Source organism: Aphelocoma coerulescens, chromosome 7 (genome assembly GCF_041296385.1).
Source record: "Aphelocoma coerulescens isolate FSJ_1873_10779 chromosome 7, UR_Acoe_1.0, whole genome shotgun sequence".
In the NCBI taxonomy this organism is placed as follows: Eukaryota; Metazoa; Chordata; class Aves; order Passeriformes; family Corvidae; genus Aphelocoma; species Aphelocoma coerulescens.
The window spans coordinates 38,868,252-38,889,065 of NC_091021.1; the positions used below are offsets into that span (position 1 = coordinate 38,868,252).

Sequence of the window (20,814 nt, forward strand, 5' to 3'; positions counted from 1 at the left end):
ATTGGGATATCCTTTCCCATCCCAAACCATCCCAGAAAATCCCAAAGCATCCCAGGAAAAATGGTTACAACCTCCTGCATTTTAGATTTCAAATAACTCATTTCCATCCCAGGGTGTTCTTAAGGAGTCTGAGCCTTGTTACCACCCCAGCCAGAGAATTCCCTGCATAAATGGATCCTTTGGGTGTTTATGCACTGGTAAAAGTGGTCAAAATTCAGGGAAAAATTCCTGCAAAGGAACCTTGAAAGAGTCTTCAAGCAGGTTTTGAGAGAGATGATGTGGCTCAGAGCTGTACAGAGTATTTAAGGAGAAATAAATACCAGTACATGCTAAAAGACAAGGTTTAATCATCGATAAAAATGTACAAAAATATTCCAAGGACAGCGGGTTCCCAATTTTCTCACCGAGCAGGGCTGGGGGCACCTTCCTGAATGTGCAGGGGCTGGAAAACAGGGCTGGAGCTGCTTCCTCCTCCCTCCTCTGGGCTGCTCTGGGCTGTGCAGGTACATTCTGCAGCAGGTTCTTAAGGCAACACATGGAATTGCGTTTAACATTGGATTTTTATTCCTAAATGTTCGGAAGGGGGAGAGAAAAGGTGGAGAGAAACGCTGGAGTAACAGCCAGGGCTGGGCCGGGTCGGGATTCAGGGAATGCCGAGGTGGTTGTGTCCCACACGCTCCCTCTGCTGGCACAGCAGGAGAATTCCCATCCACCACATTCCCCAGGATTTGGGATTGATGGGAGTCGGGACTGGGACATGAATCAGGCTTGGAGAAACAATCTCCAGTGCCAGACAATCCCAAAATCCAGGGCTGTGCAGAACACATCAGGACACGGATTCCTTATTCCCGTTGCCTTCCCAATAAAACCCCACCCAACCAAATCCATCCAATGAATGAAACCACAAGGAATTAAATTAGGAATCTTTTTCCTGAAGCTGAGCTGGGCTCTGCCCAGGCAGCCCAGGGCTGTTCCCTGCCTAGGAAGGACACAGGGAAAGTGCTTGGGGACACTGCTGCCACCTCTGTGTCCCCTCCAGGGGATCCCGGCCCCCATCCCGCCCCGCAGCTCCAGGCCAGGCACAGCTTTGCCCTCAGAATTCCATGGATTTTTCTACTTTTGACTGGATTGAAGTGGTAAAAAACTAAAAGCCACCGTTGTTGTGGCCATGGGCCACCGGCCACCGGCCCCAGGGCCTCGCCCACACAAGGCTTGGTTTTATTTTGCCACCTGTAAACATTTTTGGTATCAAGAATCTGCTCATTGATCTTCATCCAGCTGTTCCAAAAGAGTCCTCCTCTGTTTTTCCAGCTCCCCCTCACTGAGCTCGCTGCCAGAGGTATCCCAGTTTCCCTGTGGAGAGATGGGACAACGGTCAGGATGGGATTTTCCGGGCAGGCTCCACAACAGAGCCAGAGCTGGCTGTTCTGAGTCACTTGGGAACCCCAAAATCCAAATCTGGGAATGGGAAAGACCTCCAGGATCATCAAAATCCAACCTCTGACCTCTCCCAGAGCACACCTACGGAATCAGAATCCAGCAGATCCTGCTGCTAGAGCCCAAAGCCACAGGAAAAGAGGAAGCAGAGCTTACAGAATCTTTTCCAGGCCGTTTTTTAGTGGGAGATTTATGCTTGGACTCGGATCTCTGTCTGGCTCTTTCCTTCTCACTGTCCCTCTCTCTTTCTTTCTTGTCCTTCTCTCGTTCCACATCAGATTCTGGTGAATCCTGGGAAAAAAAAAAAATGGGAATAGTGAATATTAAGTCCAACTTGATTTAAGTTGGAAGGAACCTTAAATCTCATCCCACTCCACCCCCTGCCCTGGGCAGAGACACCTCCCACTATCCCAGGTTGCTCCAAGCCCCGTCCAGCCTGGCCTTGGGCACTGCCAGGGATGGAGCAGCCACCATTTTCCAGGGAAATCTGTGCCAGGGCCTCCCCACCCTCACAGGAAGAAGTGAAGCTCTTTCTGCTTTTCAGATCCTTCTGCTGCTCTTGTACAACAATTCAGAGCTTCCAACACAACCCTGATGCTCAGGCAGGCATGAGGAATGGCTGGGATCCTTCCCAGCTCTCCACCATGAAGGAGACCACCTGGATTTGCCAGGAAAAACAGCAAATCCCACGTTACTCATGGAGTCCTTCACACGGAGTTAAACCCTCCACACTCAGCAGTTTGAAGTGGTTTAATATTAAGAATATTTAACAGAAAGTTGTTATTTTGGCAATATCCTCCTCCAGTTTGATCCCAACTTTTCCCTTGGAAAACCCAGCTGGGATTACTGACAGCAGGTGCCAGGTTTCCCATAATCCAGCTCCAAACTGAACTGCACTTACAGACTTGTGCCTCCTCTTCTTGCTCTTCTTCTTGTGTTTTTTGGACTTCTTGTAACTCCTCTCTGCAGCCACAGGGAGAAACAAAAAACCCAGGAATGAATGGATAAATCCCCAGGGATAAACCCCAGCTGCTGGGAAGCCAATCCCATCCCATACCGGATTCGGCGCTGGAAGAACGCTCGGACACCGACCGCGATTCCGAGCGCTGCCGCTTCTTCTTGGAGTGGCTGTCGTCGTCCTCGGACTCGGAGCCCTTCCCAGCCAGCCCAGGGGGAGAATGCCAATTAACAAATGGGAATTGCAGCAGGAATTGGTGCAGTTTGGAACTGCAGAGGGAGGATCTTCAGGAATACTCACGGAGCGGGAACGGGAGCGCTTCCGGTGATGTTTCTTGGATTTCTTCGAATGCTTCTTGGTCTTGGAGTGGTGGTGCTGACACTCGTGCTGTGGGCAAGGCAAGGAGGGGTGAGCTCGGAATTCCAGCAGGGATGGGGCTTGGAAAAACCCTAAAATCCCAGCCTGTTCCACCATGGGTAAGGACAACTTCCCTGGAGCAGGGTGCTCCAACCCGGCCTTGGACAATTCCAGGGATGGGGCAGCACAACCTCACCAGCTCTTACAGGACATCCCAAAAAACTGATGGGATTTTTCTCACCCACAGAAGTTGGGAAAGGTTAAAAACTCCATAATCAGCATTTAATGGCAGCACCACCTCATCAGTGCCCACAGGACATCCCAAAAAACTGATGGAATGTTTCTCTTCATCCACAAAAGCTGGGAAATGTTGAACACTGCATAAAATCAGCATTTAATGGCAGCACCACCTCATCAGCTCCTACAGGACCATCCCAAAAAATTGATGTTTTTCCTGATCCACAAAAGCTGGGAAAGGTTAAAACCCCCACAATCAGCATTTAGTATCAAAATCCCTAAAAATGGGCACTGTTGCCATGTTGGAGCTGCCATAAAAGCAGCCAGGAGCAAGGGAAAACAATGGATCTGTTCCCTAGATCCAAGTTAAGCCTGGCCTAAACCCACCCCTTGCTCTGCCTAATTGGAAATTATACAATGAGAAGTTAAACTGTCAGTTAAAATTCTTCCAAACTGCAGGAAATGGAACAAAACCTCCAAGAGTGAGAGCTGAAAAATCAAATTCATTTCCTGTTACCATTTTATGGAACAAAAATTCCCTTCAATCCTTCCCCTTCCCACCCAATTTAGGAGGAAAAGGAATTTTTGTTGTCTGTTGTCAAATGATTTTGAAAATCAAGGAGTAATTACCTCAAGTACGTGTAAGAAATCCTTAAATATCCTTTTCCTTTCAGATTCCAGGGTGATGTCCTCAAATGCTGGTTCCTTCACAAATCTGTCTCTGATCTGTCAGGAAAATAATTCTATTAATGATACTCAAAATAATTTAATTATTGATTTGTTAAAATACTAGAAAAGAATAAATAGAATAGAATAGAATAATAAAATATAATATAGTCATGATAATGGCAGTAACAGTAAGAAATAATAAAACCAGTAAGGAGTAATAAGAAAAGAGTAAGAAAAATAAAAATAAGAAAAATAATAAGGAATAATAAAAATAAGAAAAAAGAAAAATAAGAGAAATTAAGAAAAATAAAAAGAAAAATAAGAAGACTAAAATCTGCAAGAAATAAAAATAAGAAAAAATAAAAACAGTAAAAAATAACAGAAATAACACAAATAATAAGAAAAAATAAAAATGAATAGTAAAAATAATGATAATAAAAATTAAAACAATAAGAAAAATGAAAAAAATATAAGAATAATTTTTTAAATAGTAAGAAATTAATAAAAATATATTTATTTTCACCAATTGAAAAAGCCCCTGAACTGGTATGAGGCTAAATTCTTTTAATCCCCGATTTCCAAGCAAATCCCAAATTTCCAGTGTTTGGGGAAGCTCTAACTCATGGAAACATGGAGAATCCCACTGTTTTTCCTGCACATTCAATTTAAGCATAAAAATCCCCAAATATTTCTAGAAATTGTCCTTGGAAAGGTTTTCCAGGTTATTTTATCCAGGACAACGTTTACACTTTTAAATAATTTCAATGAATTTTGGGAGCTTTGTAGGATTATTTGGGTTTTTTTTCCATTTGCTTTAGGAATTCTTTCATTTCAAATGGTAATCAAAAGTATCAGGATGAATTTCTCCCCATGCAACTCCAGATTTTCCTGAAAAAGCCACAGGATTGATTTTGAAGTCCCATAAGCAGAACCAGGAAGAACTTGGAGAACGCGACGTTTTAAGGGATTCCCTTTGGGAATCTGGGAATTCTTTCCCAGGGAATTGCCATGCTTACATCCTCCCAGACAGCATCCAGCTCGATGGGGGGCGTGGCTTGTTTCAACATGCTCTTGAAGGCTGATTCCTTCCTCTTCATCTTCCGGGCTTCCTCCTTTTCCCGCTCCCTTTCCCGCGCTTCCGCCTTTTCCAGCAGCTGCGGGAAGCGAAAGGAACGAGGGATTGGAAAGCAGAAGGAAAAGAATTCAGTTTACTGGGGTTTTGGGACAGTTCACCCTCAGAGTTGTGTCTCAGTCACATGGAAATGACAAGGAAATTAAGTAGAGGTAAATTCATTAATCATTAAATCGAAGTTGTTATAATAAATGATTATTTTATCGAAAATTAATCAATTCTTTATTTTCTAAGCATGGAATTGCTGTTCCTGAGAATCCAATTGTGCAAAATTATAGAAATACCCAAATCAGGAGAAATCTTATGTACAAACAGGAGAACATCATTAAATTCCTATCCCAGAATTCCTCAAGTTTGGGAACGTTGATGGCTTGGATTAAGGTTCATTTTTATTTTGGCAACTGGAATCAGTTAAATAACTCTAAATAACAGACTATTCCTCAAATATTATGGAATTCCTGAGAAAATAAACCTTGTCTGGAGAAAGCATTTCCCATCCTACTTATCCAGATATCCCAATTAAATAATGAATTCATTAATTAAGACTTACACTGTTGAAAGCCAGCTTGATGTTCCCTGCATCCAAAGTGGTGGCTCTTTTAGTGGAGCTGATGACAGTGACAAAATCCTCAAAGGAAGTGTTCACTTCCACCACAAATCCTTTATCCTGGAAAGAAGTGGCTCCTTTGGCATGAGGGAACTCAGGAATTCCCTCAATTCCCACAAGGAAATCCCAGCTCCCTGGGATGGGAAATGTGGAATTCAAGGAGGAGTCAGGTAAACCTCACCTTTAAGATGTCTTTAATTATCTTCTTCTCATCGTGGTAACGAGCTTTCAAGTCCTCCACATAAAACTTGAACAGGTCAAGCGCAGTTGATCCTGAGGGAGGGTTTAGTTAAGCCACAGGTCAGGTTTAAGCAGAGAGTTGCATTTTTAGGTTTGAAAAAAATAGGAGTAAGTGCCCTGTCCTGCCCCAAATCCCAGGTTTTCCCTTCCTTACCAGGCTGGCCGAGCATGCTGGTGAATCTGATGTCAGAGCTGATGGCTGGATACAATTCCATCCAGGAGGACATGGAATGTAACTGGCCGTGCTCATGCAGCTCATCCAAAAACAGCTGGAAAACACAAGGAAAATGGGAATCTGGAGTCATTCCTCATGCTTCTCCTTGGTACCAGCTGGGATGGATTGTCTTGGTAACTGGAATTGCAGTTTTGTTCCAATAGCATTGAAAAATCACTTTTTATGTTGTTCTTCCTGCTTTTCTCCACCATCTACAACATTCCAGCTGCATCTCCTTCCCATCCAGACCTATTCCCTCTGACTTTTCCCTACTTTTCCACCTTTCTGGCATAACCCAGCAGAGAAAATGCTACAACCCAACACCTGAGGCTTTAAACCCCCCCTTTAATCAGCTCTCAGAAATAAAAAACCCCACGTGGATATCCCCATGATATTCCATGACATGTTTAAGACAGAACCCCAAATTCCACCAACCTGAAAAGACTCCCTGTTTTTACGCTGCCTCCTCCTTTCCCTCAGCAAACTTTTCTGCTTCTCCTCCTCCTCCTCTTTTTCCAAGGCCCTGATATGTTCCTCAAAACAGATCAGGGCATCCTCCTTATCCATGTCTAGCAAGAAAACAGGGAAAAAAGGGGAAAAAAACAGGTTATTCCTTCCCACTCAGGAAGAAACCCTCCTTCCCAAAGAATCCCAGAGCCCATGGACATACTCTGGAGCTCCTCATCCTCAGCAAAGGTGGGGTTGTCCATGAGGTACTGCTGAGCCTCTGACCAGGTGGTGCAGTAGGTGACGTTGGCCATGTTATCCAGGATGTTCTTCAGAGCTTCCCAGTTCCTCTTCCGGAGTTGCTTGGCTTGTTCCTGAGGGGAAAAGTTTTTTTGGGGGGCTCAGTTTGAGGTGGTTTGGACAGAAGGACAAGATACCAAGTGTGTTCTCCGAGAAAATGTAGAATTAAACTTTAATTTATATAAAATCGTGGAATTCTAGAGTGGTTTGGGTTGGAAGGGACATTAAAACTCATCCCATTCCAACCTCCTGCCCTGGACAGGGACCAGATTGCTCCAAGCCCCATCCAACCTGGCCTTGGACACAGAACAACACAGTTTTTCCATATCATTATTGCTTCAATAATTTAGCAGAAAAGTCACCATGGAATTTATTTAAATCCCTCTAAGAATTCAACACATGGCAAAATCAGCAGGAATAAATCCCAATAAACCCAAAAACCTTCCCTAAAATCTGCTGTTTATCTGCCACAAAGCCTCAGTCACAGGTTTAAAGTTATCTAGGAACAAGTGAGGAGATCCTGGATGTATTTGAAGGGAATTTACCTTCTCCTTCTTGGACAGGAAAAACAAAACGTCCTCATAAATCTCCAGCCGGTCCCGCTCGGATATGGCATTCCACACTTCCATCTCCCCAAACATTTGTTCAGCTTTTCTGAGCAAAGCAAATGAAAACCACACAACTCTTTATTTATTTATTTATTTATTGGTGACTAAATTATCCCATCATTCCCCAAGAACATCAGGGAGAGCTCTGTCCCAAGCAAGAACACTTTTGTAGGAATTCTCCTTGATTTTCCCTCTTGGGAAAGTTTTTCCCAGGACACCTTTTGAATTTTTATAAATGAAAGAAAAAGCTAAAAATGGAAGTTGATGCCACTCCAAGCATCACATCCCATCAGGATTTTTATCCCACATTCCTGTCCCAAGTCCCTTACTTGTATCTGGTGGTGGATGTCATCTTCTCATGGTTTTCCAGGAACCGCTGGAAGGATTCCTTGGCTTCCTTGTATTTGGATCTGGCTTCTTCCTTCTCCTCCTTCTCTGTCTGAACTTTGTAAGCATTAAAGGCTTGCTTTTTTTCACTCAGTTTTGCCAAAGCACTTCCCAGGAAAGAAAAGGAAAGAATAATGTCATTTATAGATAAAGAAAAGCAGGAAGAGAAGAAAAAGAAAATAAGGGAAAAAAAAGAGAATCAGAGAAAAAAGAAAGGAAGGAAAAGGAAAAGGAAAAGGAAAAGGAAAAGGAAAAGGAAAAGGAAAAGGAAAAGGAAAAGGAAAAGGAAAAGGAAAAGGAAAAGGAAAAGGAAAAGGAAAAGGAAAAGGAAAAGGAAAAGGAAAAGGAAAAGGAAAAGGAAAAGGCAGAAACATCAGAAAAAGAAAATAAGAAAACAAGAAAAATACATAAGAAAATCTAAACCAAAAAGCACAAGGCAACAGGTTTGACTAATCCAGATTTGAGATAAAATGAAATATAATCTAAACATTTTAATCCCAAACTCAGCATAAAATACCAACTTCCAAGCTTTTTCCCAATGAAAATTAAGCTGTTCGAAGCATTTCTTTGTGGGGGAAAATTCCCTGCCAATGGCACAAAATGCAGGAATATCTGTTGCTGACAGAATCTTGGATTGTCTGGAAGGCAAATTCCCTAAAAAAGGGTTTGTGTGGAATTAAAAGAGGACTCAGTACCTGTATCTGGGGTCATTAATGATCATTTTCATGGCTTGCTCCCAGGAAGCATTGGATGGAACTCGCTGTGAAAACAGGAAATTATGGATTAATCAAATCTGGAATTAACATCCAACAAGGAACAATTCCTTAAAAACAGCCATTGGGAGGGAGAGGGGGAAAAAAAAGCCATTTTATTTTTGAGCTAAAACAACATTTCACTGGAAAGTTCTTTTCTTTCATTTCTACAAGAGTGAGGAATTCTTCACCAAAAAAATGCAGTAAAACCTGGTAAATAAAATAAAAATTAAACCAGGTTTTGTAGTTCAATAAAACATTAGTAATTGGTCAATAAAATATCAATAATTGGCCCAAATACCTTTTCTTTTAACAGTTCTTTAAATGCTTGTTTAGCCTCTTCCTTTGTGTTCCACGTGTAGGTTTTTTTAACTGGTTGGGCATCCTCATCCTCCTTCTTTGCAGCAGCACTAAAACAAGAAGAATTTAATTATTTCAGCATTTTTTTCTAAGTTAGAGGCACTGAAGAGTCACAAATCATCACAGAATAAGTTTTTTAAATAGCAACTCAAAGTAAAAAAGTCATTCTAATAATTCATATAAGGCTTTTCCTTGCAGGCACCACAACTGATGAAAACAAGATCAAAAAAAGCAAAGTATTTTAGCAAAGTATTTCCCTCCTGTAATTTTCTGCCTGCTGAAGTTACCTAGAAATGATTCATAAAAATATAATGTTGAAATTCAGCAGGAATATTGATATTTTATATAAAAACATAAAGAGAAGTGCCTAAAAATGTGCCTCTTATCCTTAATTATGTCTTGCTGTCTAAAATCCCCCACAGCATTTCTTTTTTACTTTGAATGATAAAAATCCTAAGTTTTAATTTTTCACATAATCAATTTTTCATTATTAAAATAAAAGGAATTATGGCTGGAACAGATAAAAATCTCTTTAGTATTTTATTTTCTTCCAGTGATAACCAATGGCACAGAACCATGGAAAAGGAACCTAAGGGGGAAGAGTTTAATGGCACCCTGGGAAATTCTTACAGCTACTGGAAAATTTATGGAATGTTCCTGTCACTGATGCTGCTAAGAAATTAAAAACAGCAGCAAAGCCATGTGGCTTCATAAATTATCACGGAATCATGGAATGGGTTGGGTGGGAAGGGACATTAAGGATCATCCCAATCCACCCCTGCCATGGGCAGGAGCACCTTCCACTATCCCAGGGTACATCCCGCCCAACCTGGCCTTGGACACTTCCCGGGATCCAGGGGCAGCCACAGCTGCTCTGGGAATTCCATCCCAGCCCCTTACCAGCCTCACAGGGAAGGATTTCCCCCTAATATCCCATCCCAATCCACTTTCCTGGAGCTGCAATCCACGCCCTTGCCCTCTAACTGCACTTACTCTCCCGAGGCCTCCTGCTTGGCCGCCTCATCCGTGGCGGCCGCTGCCGTGTCCGCAGTCCCGTCCTGTGTGCCAGGGGCAGCGCTTCCCTGGCCCTGCTCCTCAGCCGTGGCTGCCCCGGCACTGTCCGTGTCCCCCGTGGCAGCGGCTGGAGCAGATTCCCCCTCGGAAGCAGCTCCCGTGGCAGCAGCCGTGGCCGTGGCGCTCTCGGCGGCCGGGGCCGCGCTGGCTCCGCTCGCAGCGTCCGTGGCTGCGGCCGGAGCTGAGGCGGCTGCAGCCGCATCCTCCGGCTTCGTGCTTGGGACACAAACAACAACAGTCACCGACAGGCACTGATCTTAAAGATTCAGGGCAAGGGTAGAGCTTAAAGAAGAGATGAAGTGGGAAATGAGAGGTTTAGGGAGAGTTAAATACTTGGAAAAGGTTTATAGGCCCTCAGGAAAAAAGGGCTGGAAGGCCCTCAGGAAAAAAAGGGCTGGAAGGCCCTCAGGAAAAAAAGGGCTGGAAGGCCCTCAGGAAAAAAAGGGCTGGAAGGCCCTCAGGAAAAAAAGGGCTGGAAGGCCCTCAGGAAAAAAAGGGCTGGAAGGCCCTCAGGAAAAAAAGGGCTGAAAGGCCCTCAGGAAAAAAAGGGCTGGAAGGCCCTCAGGAAAAAAAAGGGCTGGAAGGCCCTCAGGAAAAAAAAGGGCTTGAAGGCCTTCAGGAAAAAAAAGGGCTTGAAGGCCTTCAGGAAAGATTTGAAGATCCCCAGGGAAGGTTGAAGGCCCTCAGGAGAAGGGGTTGAAGGCCCTCAGGAAAAAAGGGCTGGAAGATCCCCAGGGAAGGTTGAAAGGCCCTCAGAAAAAAGGTTTAAACTCCCTCAGCAAAGGTTTAAACTCCTTCAGCAAAAAGGTTTGAAGGCCCTCAGAAAAAAATTAGCATAATATTAGAAACATACCTGTTCTCTTCAGCTTTAATCATTGCTAGAAGAAAAAAGGAGATAAACAGTTAAAATATAGCTTCAAAATAGTTTATATACACAGGGGGTTCTGGTGATTATTGATTTAATAAAAGCAAAGTTTAAAATATTTTTGTTACTATCAATAATTTTAAGTTTGCGCCCTTTAAAAATGAAATAAATTGAAATTAAAATAAGATTTAGAAAATGCCACTACAGGAAGATTGAGGAATATAAAAATGACTTTTTGGTTTAAAATAATTATTTTCATTTTTTAAAAAAGAGTCCGAACACCCAGAAGGAAAGTCAGGATTATTAAACAGAATTTTTAAAAAGGAAATATTTAAATTACTGCTGCCTATTCTTTTTTTTTACACTTGTTTTTTACCCCAGTTGATTTTGTTGCTATTTAAATAAATCAATTAACTAATTTATACATATTTATAAAAATACAAGTCCAGCCCCCTTTTACCTTCAAGATCCTCCAGCTCTTTGGGTTTTGCCCAGCGGGATTCCTTTGTCTGGGAATTGTAATAGTAAGGCTTCCCAGAATCTGATTTATACTCCTTCCAGGGACACTTGGATAACAATTGCTGAAGGACAGAAAACAAAGATTTTCCAAGGAAAATCTCCTTTAGCAATAAATAAACACATAAAATAACAAGATTATAAAAAGGAGGGAGAGGGACTTTTTATCTGGGCACAAAGTGAAAGGACAAGGCATGGAGGGACAGGACACAGGGAATGGCTTCCCACTGCCAGAGGGCAGGGATGGGTGGGATATTGGGAAGGAATTGTTCCCTGGGAGGGAGGGAAGGGGCTGGGCTGGAATTCCCAGAGAAGCTGTGGCTGCCCCTGGATCCCTGGCAGTGCCCAAGGCCAGGTTGAAGCAACCTGGCATAGTGCAAAGTGTCCCTGCCCATGGAATGGGATGATCCTTAATGTCCCTTTCATCCCAACCCATTCCATGATTCTGAAATTCCACATTACTTCTCTAAATATTAAAAAATTACCTATTAAAAAAAAAAAAAACTATCTAAAAATAAGGAAAATTGAAGAATTTTGGCCACTTTGCACCCTCAGGTTCTCCCAATGTAAAGAGAACGATCCAAATGCTTCAGGAACATTTCTTATTGGAAAAGTCTGCTCCCATTGCTTCCAGCAGCATTATCCCTGCTGCAGGTGTTAGGCTTGGGAATCCTCGTGTTCACACAAGCTCCCAGAATTAATTTGGGATTTGGTTACCTCAGCAGGGGTTTTGAGGTCATCTGGCTTCTCCCACGTGGACTGCTTGGTCTCAGTGTTGTAGTAATAAGTTCTTCCATCTGGGGATTTGTGCTCCGTCCACGTGGATTTCTGGGAAAATTCAAAGCCAAATTAATAATGAACAAAAGGATGGGATCAAACTCCACAAGAACAGTGGGACACAGACCTGTTTGGAGTGGTCCTCGCTGGCAGAGCTGGTGGTGGTGGAGCTTTGCTGGACTGTGGAGACCACGGGATGCGTTGTCTGAGGAGGAGACAAAACAGGCCTTGGAAAATCCTGATTAATTGGTGGTTTTCACCTAAATATCCTGGATTTTCCCAGTGCTTCAGCAGTACAGGAAAGGCAGGGACCCAAATTCACACCTTAAGTCAGTATTTTTCCAATAAACCTCCTTCTTTGGGAGTGAAGCTGTTAAATTCCACATTCCAAAGGGCCTAATTCCCACCAGAAAGTGGAAGTGAAGGGGTCAGACTCCAACAACTCCAAGGCAAAATTCCAGCAGCACTCCCTGTTCCCAAAACGTCAGGAAAATTTATTCAGGAAGATTCTGGCTTATTGAGCTTACACCAAACTTCCTGCTGCTTTCCATGGCCAGTTTTCCTAGGAATTCCCTGCAATCAGGACTGTATCCACCTCCTGTGGATCAGTGACTGGATATGGCCAAGGACAGCTGGATTTCCTGACAGTCCAATGGCCCAGGATGGAAATCTCCCAGAAATAATATGGATATTCATCTATATTTAATAATTAAGCTGGGACAAGGCTCACAGATTTCAAGGAACAACCAAAAACTTGGAAAAAGGCAGGGGGAAGGAGGGGAGGGAAAAAAAAGGGGAGGAAAAAAAGAAACAAGGCTTTCCTTGAAATTCCTAAAGCCACATTTGCCCCACATCACATTGGAATTCCAACCTTCTGGAATTGTGCTTCCCACATACCTGAGTTCCAGGAGGGGTCACACCTGAAAAATAAATAATTAAGAATTAATAAAAGGTTTGGTTGCTTCATTTTTCTAAATATTCCTCAATGTGTGCCAGGAAAAAAATGTCCTGGGCACCAATGGAGATTCCAGGACTGAAATGCTCCATCACATTTTAGGGAAAAGTGCAATTTTTTAACATTTCAGCTGAATTGGGGTAAATATTTTGAAATTATAATAAGCTTTTTACTCACCTACTTGTGCATCCATGCTGTTCACCCCTGGCTGTAAAAATAATTAAATTAAAACAATTAGGCATTTAAACAATTAAATTTAAATCATTAAATACTGAGGAATTAAATCCTAAAAGAATCCAATATTCATTATTCAAACAAGGACTTTCTGCCACAAAAGGCTCTAATTCCTTACATAAAGATTCCTGATTCCCTCTTAATTATTCCTGCTCCTTAAATAAGCAATTAGGAACATCATTAGTTGGGATAATTATGTGGCAAAAGGCTTTGGATGTATTAAAGTTGCATTCATGGAGCTCTTCCTTCTTGAAATTCCTTAGTTAGGAAAAAAAATTCAACAAAATTCAAAGTTTTCCCATTTTTTTTCCTTGTGGATTTAGCTTTGATTAAGGTTTATTTTCAGTTCTCAGCTACAAACCTCAAATATTCCTCAAGAAAACAGAAAAATTGGTTAGAAAATGAAAATAAATCACATTGGATCAATTTGATTTGATATTATCCAACTGGAAGAAACGAGGGAATTCTCAGGAATCTGCTGTGTGTTTTAAGAGCATTAATTTGATCAAAATTGTAATTTTTTGTGTATTTTAGGAGCATTAATCTGACTAAAATACTGATTTTTAGGAATTCCACTGCTTCTAATCAGCTTCCCAGAGGCGAATGACCTGGAAAAGCCACAATCCTTGGGTGACACATTCCAGGATCATCCAGTTGGCCTCAATCTTTATTCAGATTAGATTTTCCACCAGGCAGCCAAAATAATCCACAAAAATGGGAGCAAAGGTTTGTGCTCTGCACTGGAGGAAATTCCAGAGGAATCTCACTTAGGGATATAAATCTGCATGGGAAAAAAACATTAAAATAATTTATTTCTACATTTAAGTGGCTGGAACTGGTTTTAAGTGGATCTCTCAGGGTTGGACTGAATTTATTTCCTAGGAACAGAATTTAATTTAAATTTTCTCCCCTCAGAGATTTCACCTGTATTTTGTTTTAACGTTTCCCTCTCCATTTCCACCCAAAGAACTCCTCATTCCTTGAGCTATTCCAGCAATTTTTATACTCAACTGAATTTCAGGAACTTGTACAAAAAAAATCTCTTTCTAATGGATTCAGATCTCATTAATATTGAATTAAAACTCTTCAAAAAATTAAAATTTAAGAGAGAAGAATCTCTTGGTCAGACAATTTTTCCTTCCTCCAAACAGTCCAAGGTCACAGTGGTTCCTGCCAAACTCCAGGAAGTGAAGGACAAGGAATGTGGGGAGCAGAATCCAGAAAGGAAATCTAAAAGGAGTTTAAAGACTGATGAAAATCACAAAATTCTTTTTTTTTTTACAGTAATTCAAGAGCCACATAAAACTCCATTGCAATGAAAAATACGTTTAAAACTTAAATTCTTATTTTCTGATTAAAGAAAGTAAAGACTGAACAACAGCAACTGCTAAAAAGAGTTTTTAAAAACTGGAAAACTGAAATGAAACTCACAGGAACCGTGGGCTGCATGGCAGCCTGGGACATGTGGGACATCATCATTCCAGGCATCACTGACTGCATCATTCCAGGCATCTGGAATTCAAGAGTATTTTCCATGTATTTTACCATATTCTCAACATGTAATACAATATTTTTATTTAAAAGCCATTATCTGATACTTCTTTTTAATTAAAAAGCCCCAAACATCCCTCTTAGGTGACAAAAAATAAAATAGATTTGTGGGATTGTGATTCCCTTCATCACATTCCCACTACATAGGGATCCCCATATTAGGAATGACATGTCCAGATTCCAAAGTTGGATATGAAATATCAATAAAGACCATTGAAACCCCAAAGGAACACCATCAAATGATGTGGGGGCTGTTAATAAACCACTACCGAAATCCTAAGTAAAAGCAGGAAAAAATAAAGGTTAGGAATGATTTCTGCAGAATTCCAAGGCTACAGGGAATAAAAGAACAAAGGAAAGGTGAACCCCCAGACACGACATTTACCTTCAGCTTTTTGCTCTTCATCTACCAAAAAGTCCTGAGTTGCTCCCTAACATGAGAAATATTCCCTAAGAGTGGGAATTGTGGAAAAGAAGTTACAAAAAAGTAGAGGAATAAACCAGAATTTCTGCTTCGCTTTCTAATGAACACACACAGTGCTAATGAGTCAAATCCTCCTCATTTTTTAAAAACTGCTTTATTTTCACCCCAGAAGCTGCAAATTCACAGTGAAGAAATTCCTACCAAGCCTTTACACTCTGATTTAAGGAAAAATAGGGATGCTGTGTCCAAGGAATTACAAAGGAAGAGTTGCCACCATGGGCTGTTCCCAAAGGTTTAATCCTTCCCTGCCATCCCCTCTCTGCCCAGTCCCCACTTCCATAATCCACCATCACGGGAAGCATCCCTAGGATATTAAGCATTCCTGGGATATTTATTATATCCAGAGAGAGAATTATTTCTTTTAGGAGTTGAGGGTTTAATCAGAAACCACACAGGAAATGTGATAACTGAAAAGAAAAGCTGCCAAAAGCAGAGCCTTGGTTGTGGCTGTGACACTTCTCAGGGCTTTTTTCCAATCCCATGGCATCAGCAACAACGGGATACAGGGATTATAAATCAATCCCTAGGATTCAAGCAGGAATTCTGCAAAAACTCAATATGCATTTATTTCTTCCCTTGCTGTAATGTTCTTGTGTGTGGATGTAGGAATTGGCCAAGAATTCAAGAGACATGAAGTCCCAAAACAACCTTATTCCTTCAAATATACAGGAAACTTCCAATAAACTTTAATAAACCCCAAATTATGGATCCATACCTGTTTATAGCTGGAGTTAGAGGTGCACTAATTACCTGTTCTCATACCAATTGATAATTAAAGTTACAGTGTTCCCCATGAGAAGAATTTTAACCTGGACAGGATAAAATTCCCTGAATTACTGGCCTTTCCTCTTCCCAGGGAGATTTACCCAGCTCAGGGATCCCTTGGCATCATTATGGGAAGACAGGGAATGAAATGATCCTTGTGGAAGGGCCTTACCTGCCCCATTGGGGGTCCTCCCATGGGGGGCATCATCTGAGGCATCATCCCATGGGGAACTGGGGGCATGTTGGGAGGTCTCTGTCCCATGGGATGCATCCCCATGGGGGGGTAGTGGGGCATTCCTGGGTGTCCCATCTGGAAAACAGCAACAAACAGGGAAAATCAGCAGGAAGGCAATGACCCAAAACGTTCACTAAAGGGAATAAGGAAGATCCCTTTCCTGTTTTTTTAATTATTGAAACACTTTAAGAACTTTCTGTTCTAAACAAAGGCAACAGCTCTGAGAGTACTTTAAGGTAAACCCTGGGCAGAATTTCCCTTTGGAAAACACATTTAGCAGGGAAAAAGAAATCAAATTATTGATTGCAGAATCCCAGAATGGTTTGGGTTGGAAGGAACCTTAAAGCTCATGCAGTTCCACCCCTGACACCTCCCACCATCCCAGGCTGCTCCAGCCTGGCCTTGGACACTGCCAGGGATCCAAGGGCAGCTTCTCTGGGAATTCCATCCCAGCCCCCCCTTTTCCAATGATTTTTCTTATGCCAGAAACCACAAGTAACTAAAAGGGTTTGAATCTTCCGGACAGAACACCTGCCTTTTCTCAACCACATCCTCTCCCAGCACACGCAGTGACAGCTCCTGTTTCCCAAGTCCCAGGTAATTCCAGGTGGAACAGTGTTCCTTAAAATTCTCCTCTGACCTTTTTCAGTGTTCTCTTGAGTTCAGAGGGACCTGTCACCCTGGTGCTGTCTGTCACCAGTTGTGGAGAGTGAGAAGGTCCCCCTGAGCCTCCTTTTCTCCAGGCTGAGCCCCTTTCCCAGCTCCCCCAGCTGCTCCAGACCCTTTCCCAGCTCTGGATACAGCCAGGTCTGTGACCCAGTGTGTCCTGGGAGGCACCAGGAAGAGCATTTCCAGCAGGTCAGGGAGCTGATCCTGCCTTTCTGCCGAGCTCTGGGAGGCACCTCTGGGGTGCCGTGTCCAGCTCTGGCTCCTCAGCACGACACGGACAGGGAGCTCCTGGAGAGGCTCCAGCGGAGGCTGCGGAGCTGAGGAAGGGCCTGGAGCAGCTCCGTGCCCAGCACAGGCTGAGGGAGCCGGGGCTGCTCAGCCTCGAGAGGAGCCCCAGCTGAGAGGGGCCCTCAGCCCTGGGTGTCCCTGGCCGCAGGGAGGGCTCAGGGCAGGGCCCGGGCTCTGCTCCGGGGCCCGGCAGCGGCACCAGAGCCACGGGCAGGGCCTGAGCCCAGGGAGTTCCACCTGCACAGGAGCAAGAACTTCTTCCTTGTGCGGGTGACAGGTACCCAGAGAAGGTCTGGCGCTTCCCTCAGCGGGGATACTCAGAACCGCCTGCACACAACTCTGTGCCATGGGATGCCCATCCCACCCAACCCTGGCATGACCCCGCTAGAGCAGGGAGGCGGGACCAGCTCCCCCACGCTGTGACTCCGCGCCCCCCCACCCGAGCCCGCACTCACCATGAGGGAGCCGCGGTCGACGCCGCCGGGCCGCATGGCGGGGCTGAGCAGGGAGCCCCCGCAGCGGCCCAGGAGGCGCCCGCGCAGCGGCGGCCGCGGGGCCGCGGGCCCGAAGGGCAGCAGCGGCTCGGGGTCCCCGCGGGGCGGGAGCAGCGGCGCCAGGAGGCTGACGGGCTTCCCCGCCGGCCAATCGGGGCGCGCCGCCAGCCGCGCGCTCTTCGGCGATTGGTCGGCGCCCGAGCCCACCGGCCGCACGGCGTCGCCCGGCGTCAGCTGCATGAGGGGCGGCGGCTTCGGCAGCGAGAACGGCAGCGGCTGCGGAGAGGCGGCGGCGGCCGCGGCCGTGGAGTCCCCGCCGGACATGGCGGCGGCGGGCGGCGCGGCCCCGCCGCGCGGGGCTCGCTCGGGCGGCTCCCGGGAGCGCGGGGCGCGGAGCGAAGCGGCAGCTGCGGCGGCCGAGCGCGGGGCACGCCGGGAAACCGCTCACGTGGGACCGGGGGCGGTGCGCGATGGGCCGGGCGGCACCAACAGCGCCGGAAGGAGGGGGGACTTCCCGCTCCACCTATTTCAGCTTGGCGTTCGAGCAGACCGGGAGGTGGCGGTAGATCTCCCCTCAGCCGTGCTGCGGGGTGGTACGGGCCGAGCTCATGCGTCCCCCCCCCGTGGCGGTGCGGGGTGGTACGGGCCGAGCGCGGCCGGGCCGGTGCCCGTTCCCCCCCGCCCCGCGCGCGGTGGTTGGTGCCGCTGAGGGGGAGCGGCCGCCATGGCCATGGCGGGCGGGGGAGATCCCGCTGGGATCGGGGAATATCCCGGTGGGAAGGGACCCACAGGGATCAGCCAGTCCGACTCCTGCACCTGCACAGCCCAACAATCCCCCCCCGTGCCTCAGAGCCTTGTCCAAGCGCTCCTGGAGCTCCGGCAGCCTTGAGGCCGTGACAGTTCCAGGGACCCAGGAGCAGCCCCAGCTGCTCTGGGCACCCTGTGCCAGGGCCTCACCTCCCTCCCAGCCAGGAATTCCTGCCCCAAATCCCATCCATCCCTGCCCTCTGGCCGCGGGAAGCCGTTCCCTGCGTCCTGGCACGGCAGGGCCCGGGAGAAAAGGCCAAAAAGGAGAATTGAAAACAGAAACAATGTTAAAGCTCAATGCAACTTCAGCTGGAATTGTCTAAAATGTAACTCTTGGTTTTCAAAGAAGAGTTAAAATCCTGGTGTTTTCCTTGCACAAATTCCTCCTGCCAAGGTTTTGGTGCGGAGGAAGGAGTTAATTGATTAAATCACGGTAAAATTGTATATGACCTAAAATTAGTGCTCATCAATCAAATCACTGGGAGAGATGCATTTGGTATATTTGATAATCTTGGTTTAATATCACAAATCCGATATCAAGACATCAAGATCCACCAGAATAAAGTGGGAGAAGGTCTGGGAAAGGTGGGAAAAATTCCCGATAATTTATACTTTGGTTTGGTACCACTTCCCATCAAGTTTAGCTGGGATGGAGTTGATCCCACACAGCAAAGTGAGAGAGGGCTGAGAATTCTGCAGGATAAACTGAATTGAAGTGGGAAATCCAAAGGGGCGTGACTTGGGAGATGCAGGGAATGACCTCTGCTCCCTCAGCAGGTTTATTGATGCCGTGTTCCTCCTCCCGTCCCTGGAATTGCACAACTTGGAATATTTCCCTGTCCCCAGCATTGCATCTCCCTATTACCGCAGGCCTGGTTCCTACGGTATAGCACCGTGTCCCGCAGCCATAGGGAGGAGGAGGAGGAGGAGAAGATCCAGCAGGCAGGAGTTGTGCAGCAAGACTGATTGATTTAATTATTTTACAAACTCTTTTATAGACCTTTTTCTTCATAGCCTAATTGGACAAAGGGCCAGCCACCCCTTGGGGGTGATTGGCTAAAATCCTAAAACATCCATTGTCAAAATATTTTTCTACTGTACCATAAACAAGACTTTTCAAGCTTGCAGGTGCCTGGGTTGTTTACATTCCCTGCTACCTCTTCTGTGAGAGAGAAAAGTCTCTCACGGACTTAGAAACTAGCAAGAAAATCCTTGCTAGCAGCATTTTTGTATCTACATCTCCCGTGTCTCATTGCCATCCTGCTGGAGAAGAGGGGATGTTCAGGGATGTGGATTTTATTTTCCCATCGTATTTCTGGATTTCCACACACTTCCATTGCTGGCAAACACTATTCATTTTGCACTTTGGGGGTACAGATGTTTAAGTCCCTTTGCTGCAGCGAGGCAGGAGCTGGTTTGGCTCAGATCACGGAAATGTGGGATGGTTTGGGAATAAAAGGGACATAAAATTCCTGCAATCCTACCCCTCCAGTCCCACACCTCCCACTACCCCAGGGTTTTCCAGCCTGGCCTTGGACACTTGGAATAAACACCAACCCTGACCCTGACCCCTCTGACTGAGCCTAAAGAATTCTCAAAATGCATCCACACTAAAAGGCCCTGATTCGTCTGATTTTGCTGCCGTGATCCAGCAGTGACATTAAAGTTTGAATTGATTTTTCATTAAATCCTGAAATCTCGTTTAGATCTCCCTCATGGTGTGCAGGGAGCAGAGCTTCAGTGGGGCACAGTTGCTTTTGTCAGTCTGAGGTGTAACTTCCCTACTTAGAGTATTTTTATTTAGTTAGTTTTAAACACAGCTGCCTAAAAATGTCTAAATCAAGTGAATTTATTTAATTTTTCTGATTTTTTAAGCTATTTGTATGGTTTTGCTGAAATTTTGATAGAGCATCCAATCCTTCACTCTTCCATCCTGATCCTGGAGGAAACTCTCCTGGTTTTTAATCTGGATTTTCAAACAGAACTTGTAGGAAGCTTTTGAAATACTGAATTCTGAAAGCGAGAATTTTGAAATACAAATTCTGCAATAAAAACTCAGAAATGCAATTCCTGAAACAAAACCCCCTGAAATACGAATTCTGAAATAAAAATTCTGGAACAAAAGCTCTGAAATCCAGTTTCTGAAATAAAAAAAAAAAACAAACCACCAAAACAAACAAAAAACAAGATACAGATTCTGAGATACAGATTCTGAGATGCAAATGGTGAAATAAAAATTCGGAACTGCGAGTTCTGAAATAGAGAATTTTGAAATATAAATTAGGAAACACAAACCCTGAAATGAAAACCCTGAGGCACAAATTCTGAAATACAAATTCTGAAATAAAAAACTTGGAAATACAAATTTTGAAATAAAAAAAAATCTGAACTACAA

At 44.5% G+C, this 20,814-nt stretch overlaps 1 protein-coding gene across 1 annotated transcript; it reads right to left on the reverse strand.

Annotated features, from left to right (window-relative positions):
* Window positions 1–323: 323 nt before the first annotated feature.
* PRPF40A (pre-mRNA processing factor 40 homolog A) lies at window positions 324–17,956 on the reverse strand. The gene is made up of 26 exons (XM_069021350.1): window positions 17,574–17,956; window positions 16,099–16,236; window positions 14,558–14,638; window positions 13,070–13,100; window positions 12,835–12,857; window positions 12,065–12,142; window positions 11,878–11,988; window positions 11,105–11,225; window positions 10,633–10,657; window positions 9,699–9,995; window positions 8,647–8,755; window positions 8,289–8,353; window positions 7,536–7,700; window positions 7,144–7,252; window positions 6,522–6,672; window positions 6,287–6,420; window positions 5,792–5,906; window positions 5,579–5,670; window positions 5,341–5,457; window positions 4,675–4,812; window positions 3,620–3,715; window positions 2,696–2,782; window positions 2,495–2,591; window positions 2,339–2,400; window positions 1,594–1,728; window positions 324–1,353 (listed from the first exon to the last, which is right to left on the reverse strand). The coding sequence occupies exons 1-26, from the start codon at window positions 17,934–17,936 to the stop codon at window positions 1,261–1,263; spliced, it is 3,033 nt and encodes a 1,010-aa protein (XP_068877451.1). The 5' UTR covers window positions 17,937–17,956; the 3' UTR covers window positions 324–1,260.
* Between the last annotated feature and the right edge of the window lie 2,858 nt (window positions 17,957–20,814).

Coding starts and splice junctions, on each gene's coding strand:
- PRPF40A (XM_069021350.1), bottom strand. CDS start 17,936: ATGTCCGGCGGGGACTCCACGGCCGCGGCCGCCGCCGCCTCTCCGCAG. Junction 5,671..5,791: donor CAGCATGCTCGGCCAGCCTG/GTAAGGAAGGGA, acceptor ACCCTCCCTCAG/GATCAACTGCGCTTGACCTG. Junction 3,716..4,674: donor TGGATGCTGTCTGGGAGGAT/GTAAGCATGGCA, acceptor TTTTCCTGACAG/ATCAGAGACAGATTTGTGAA.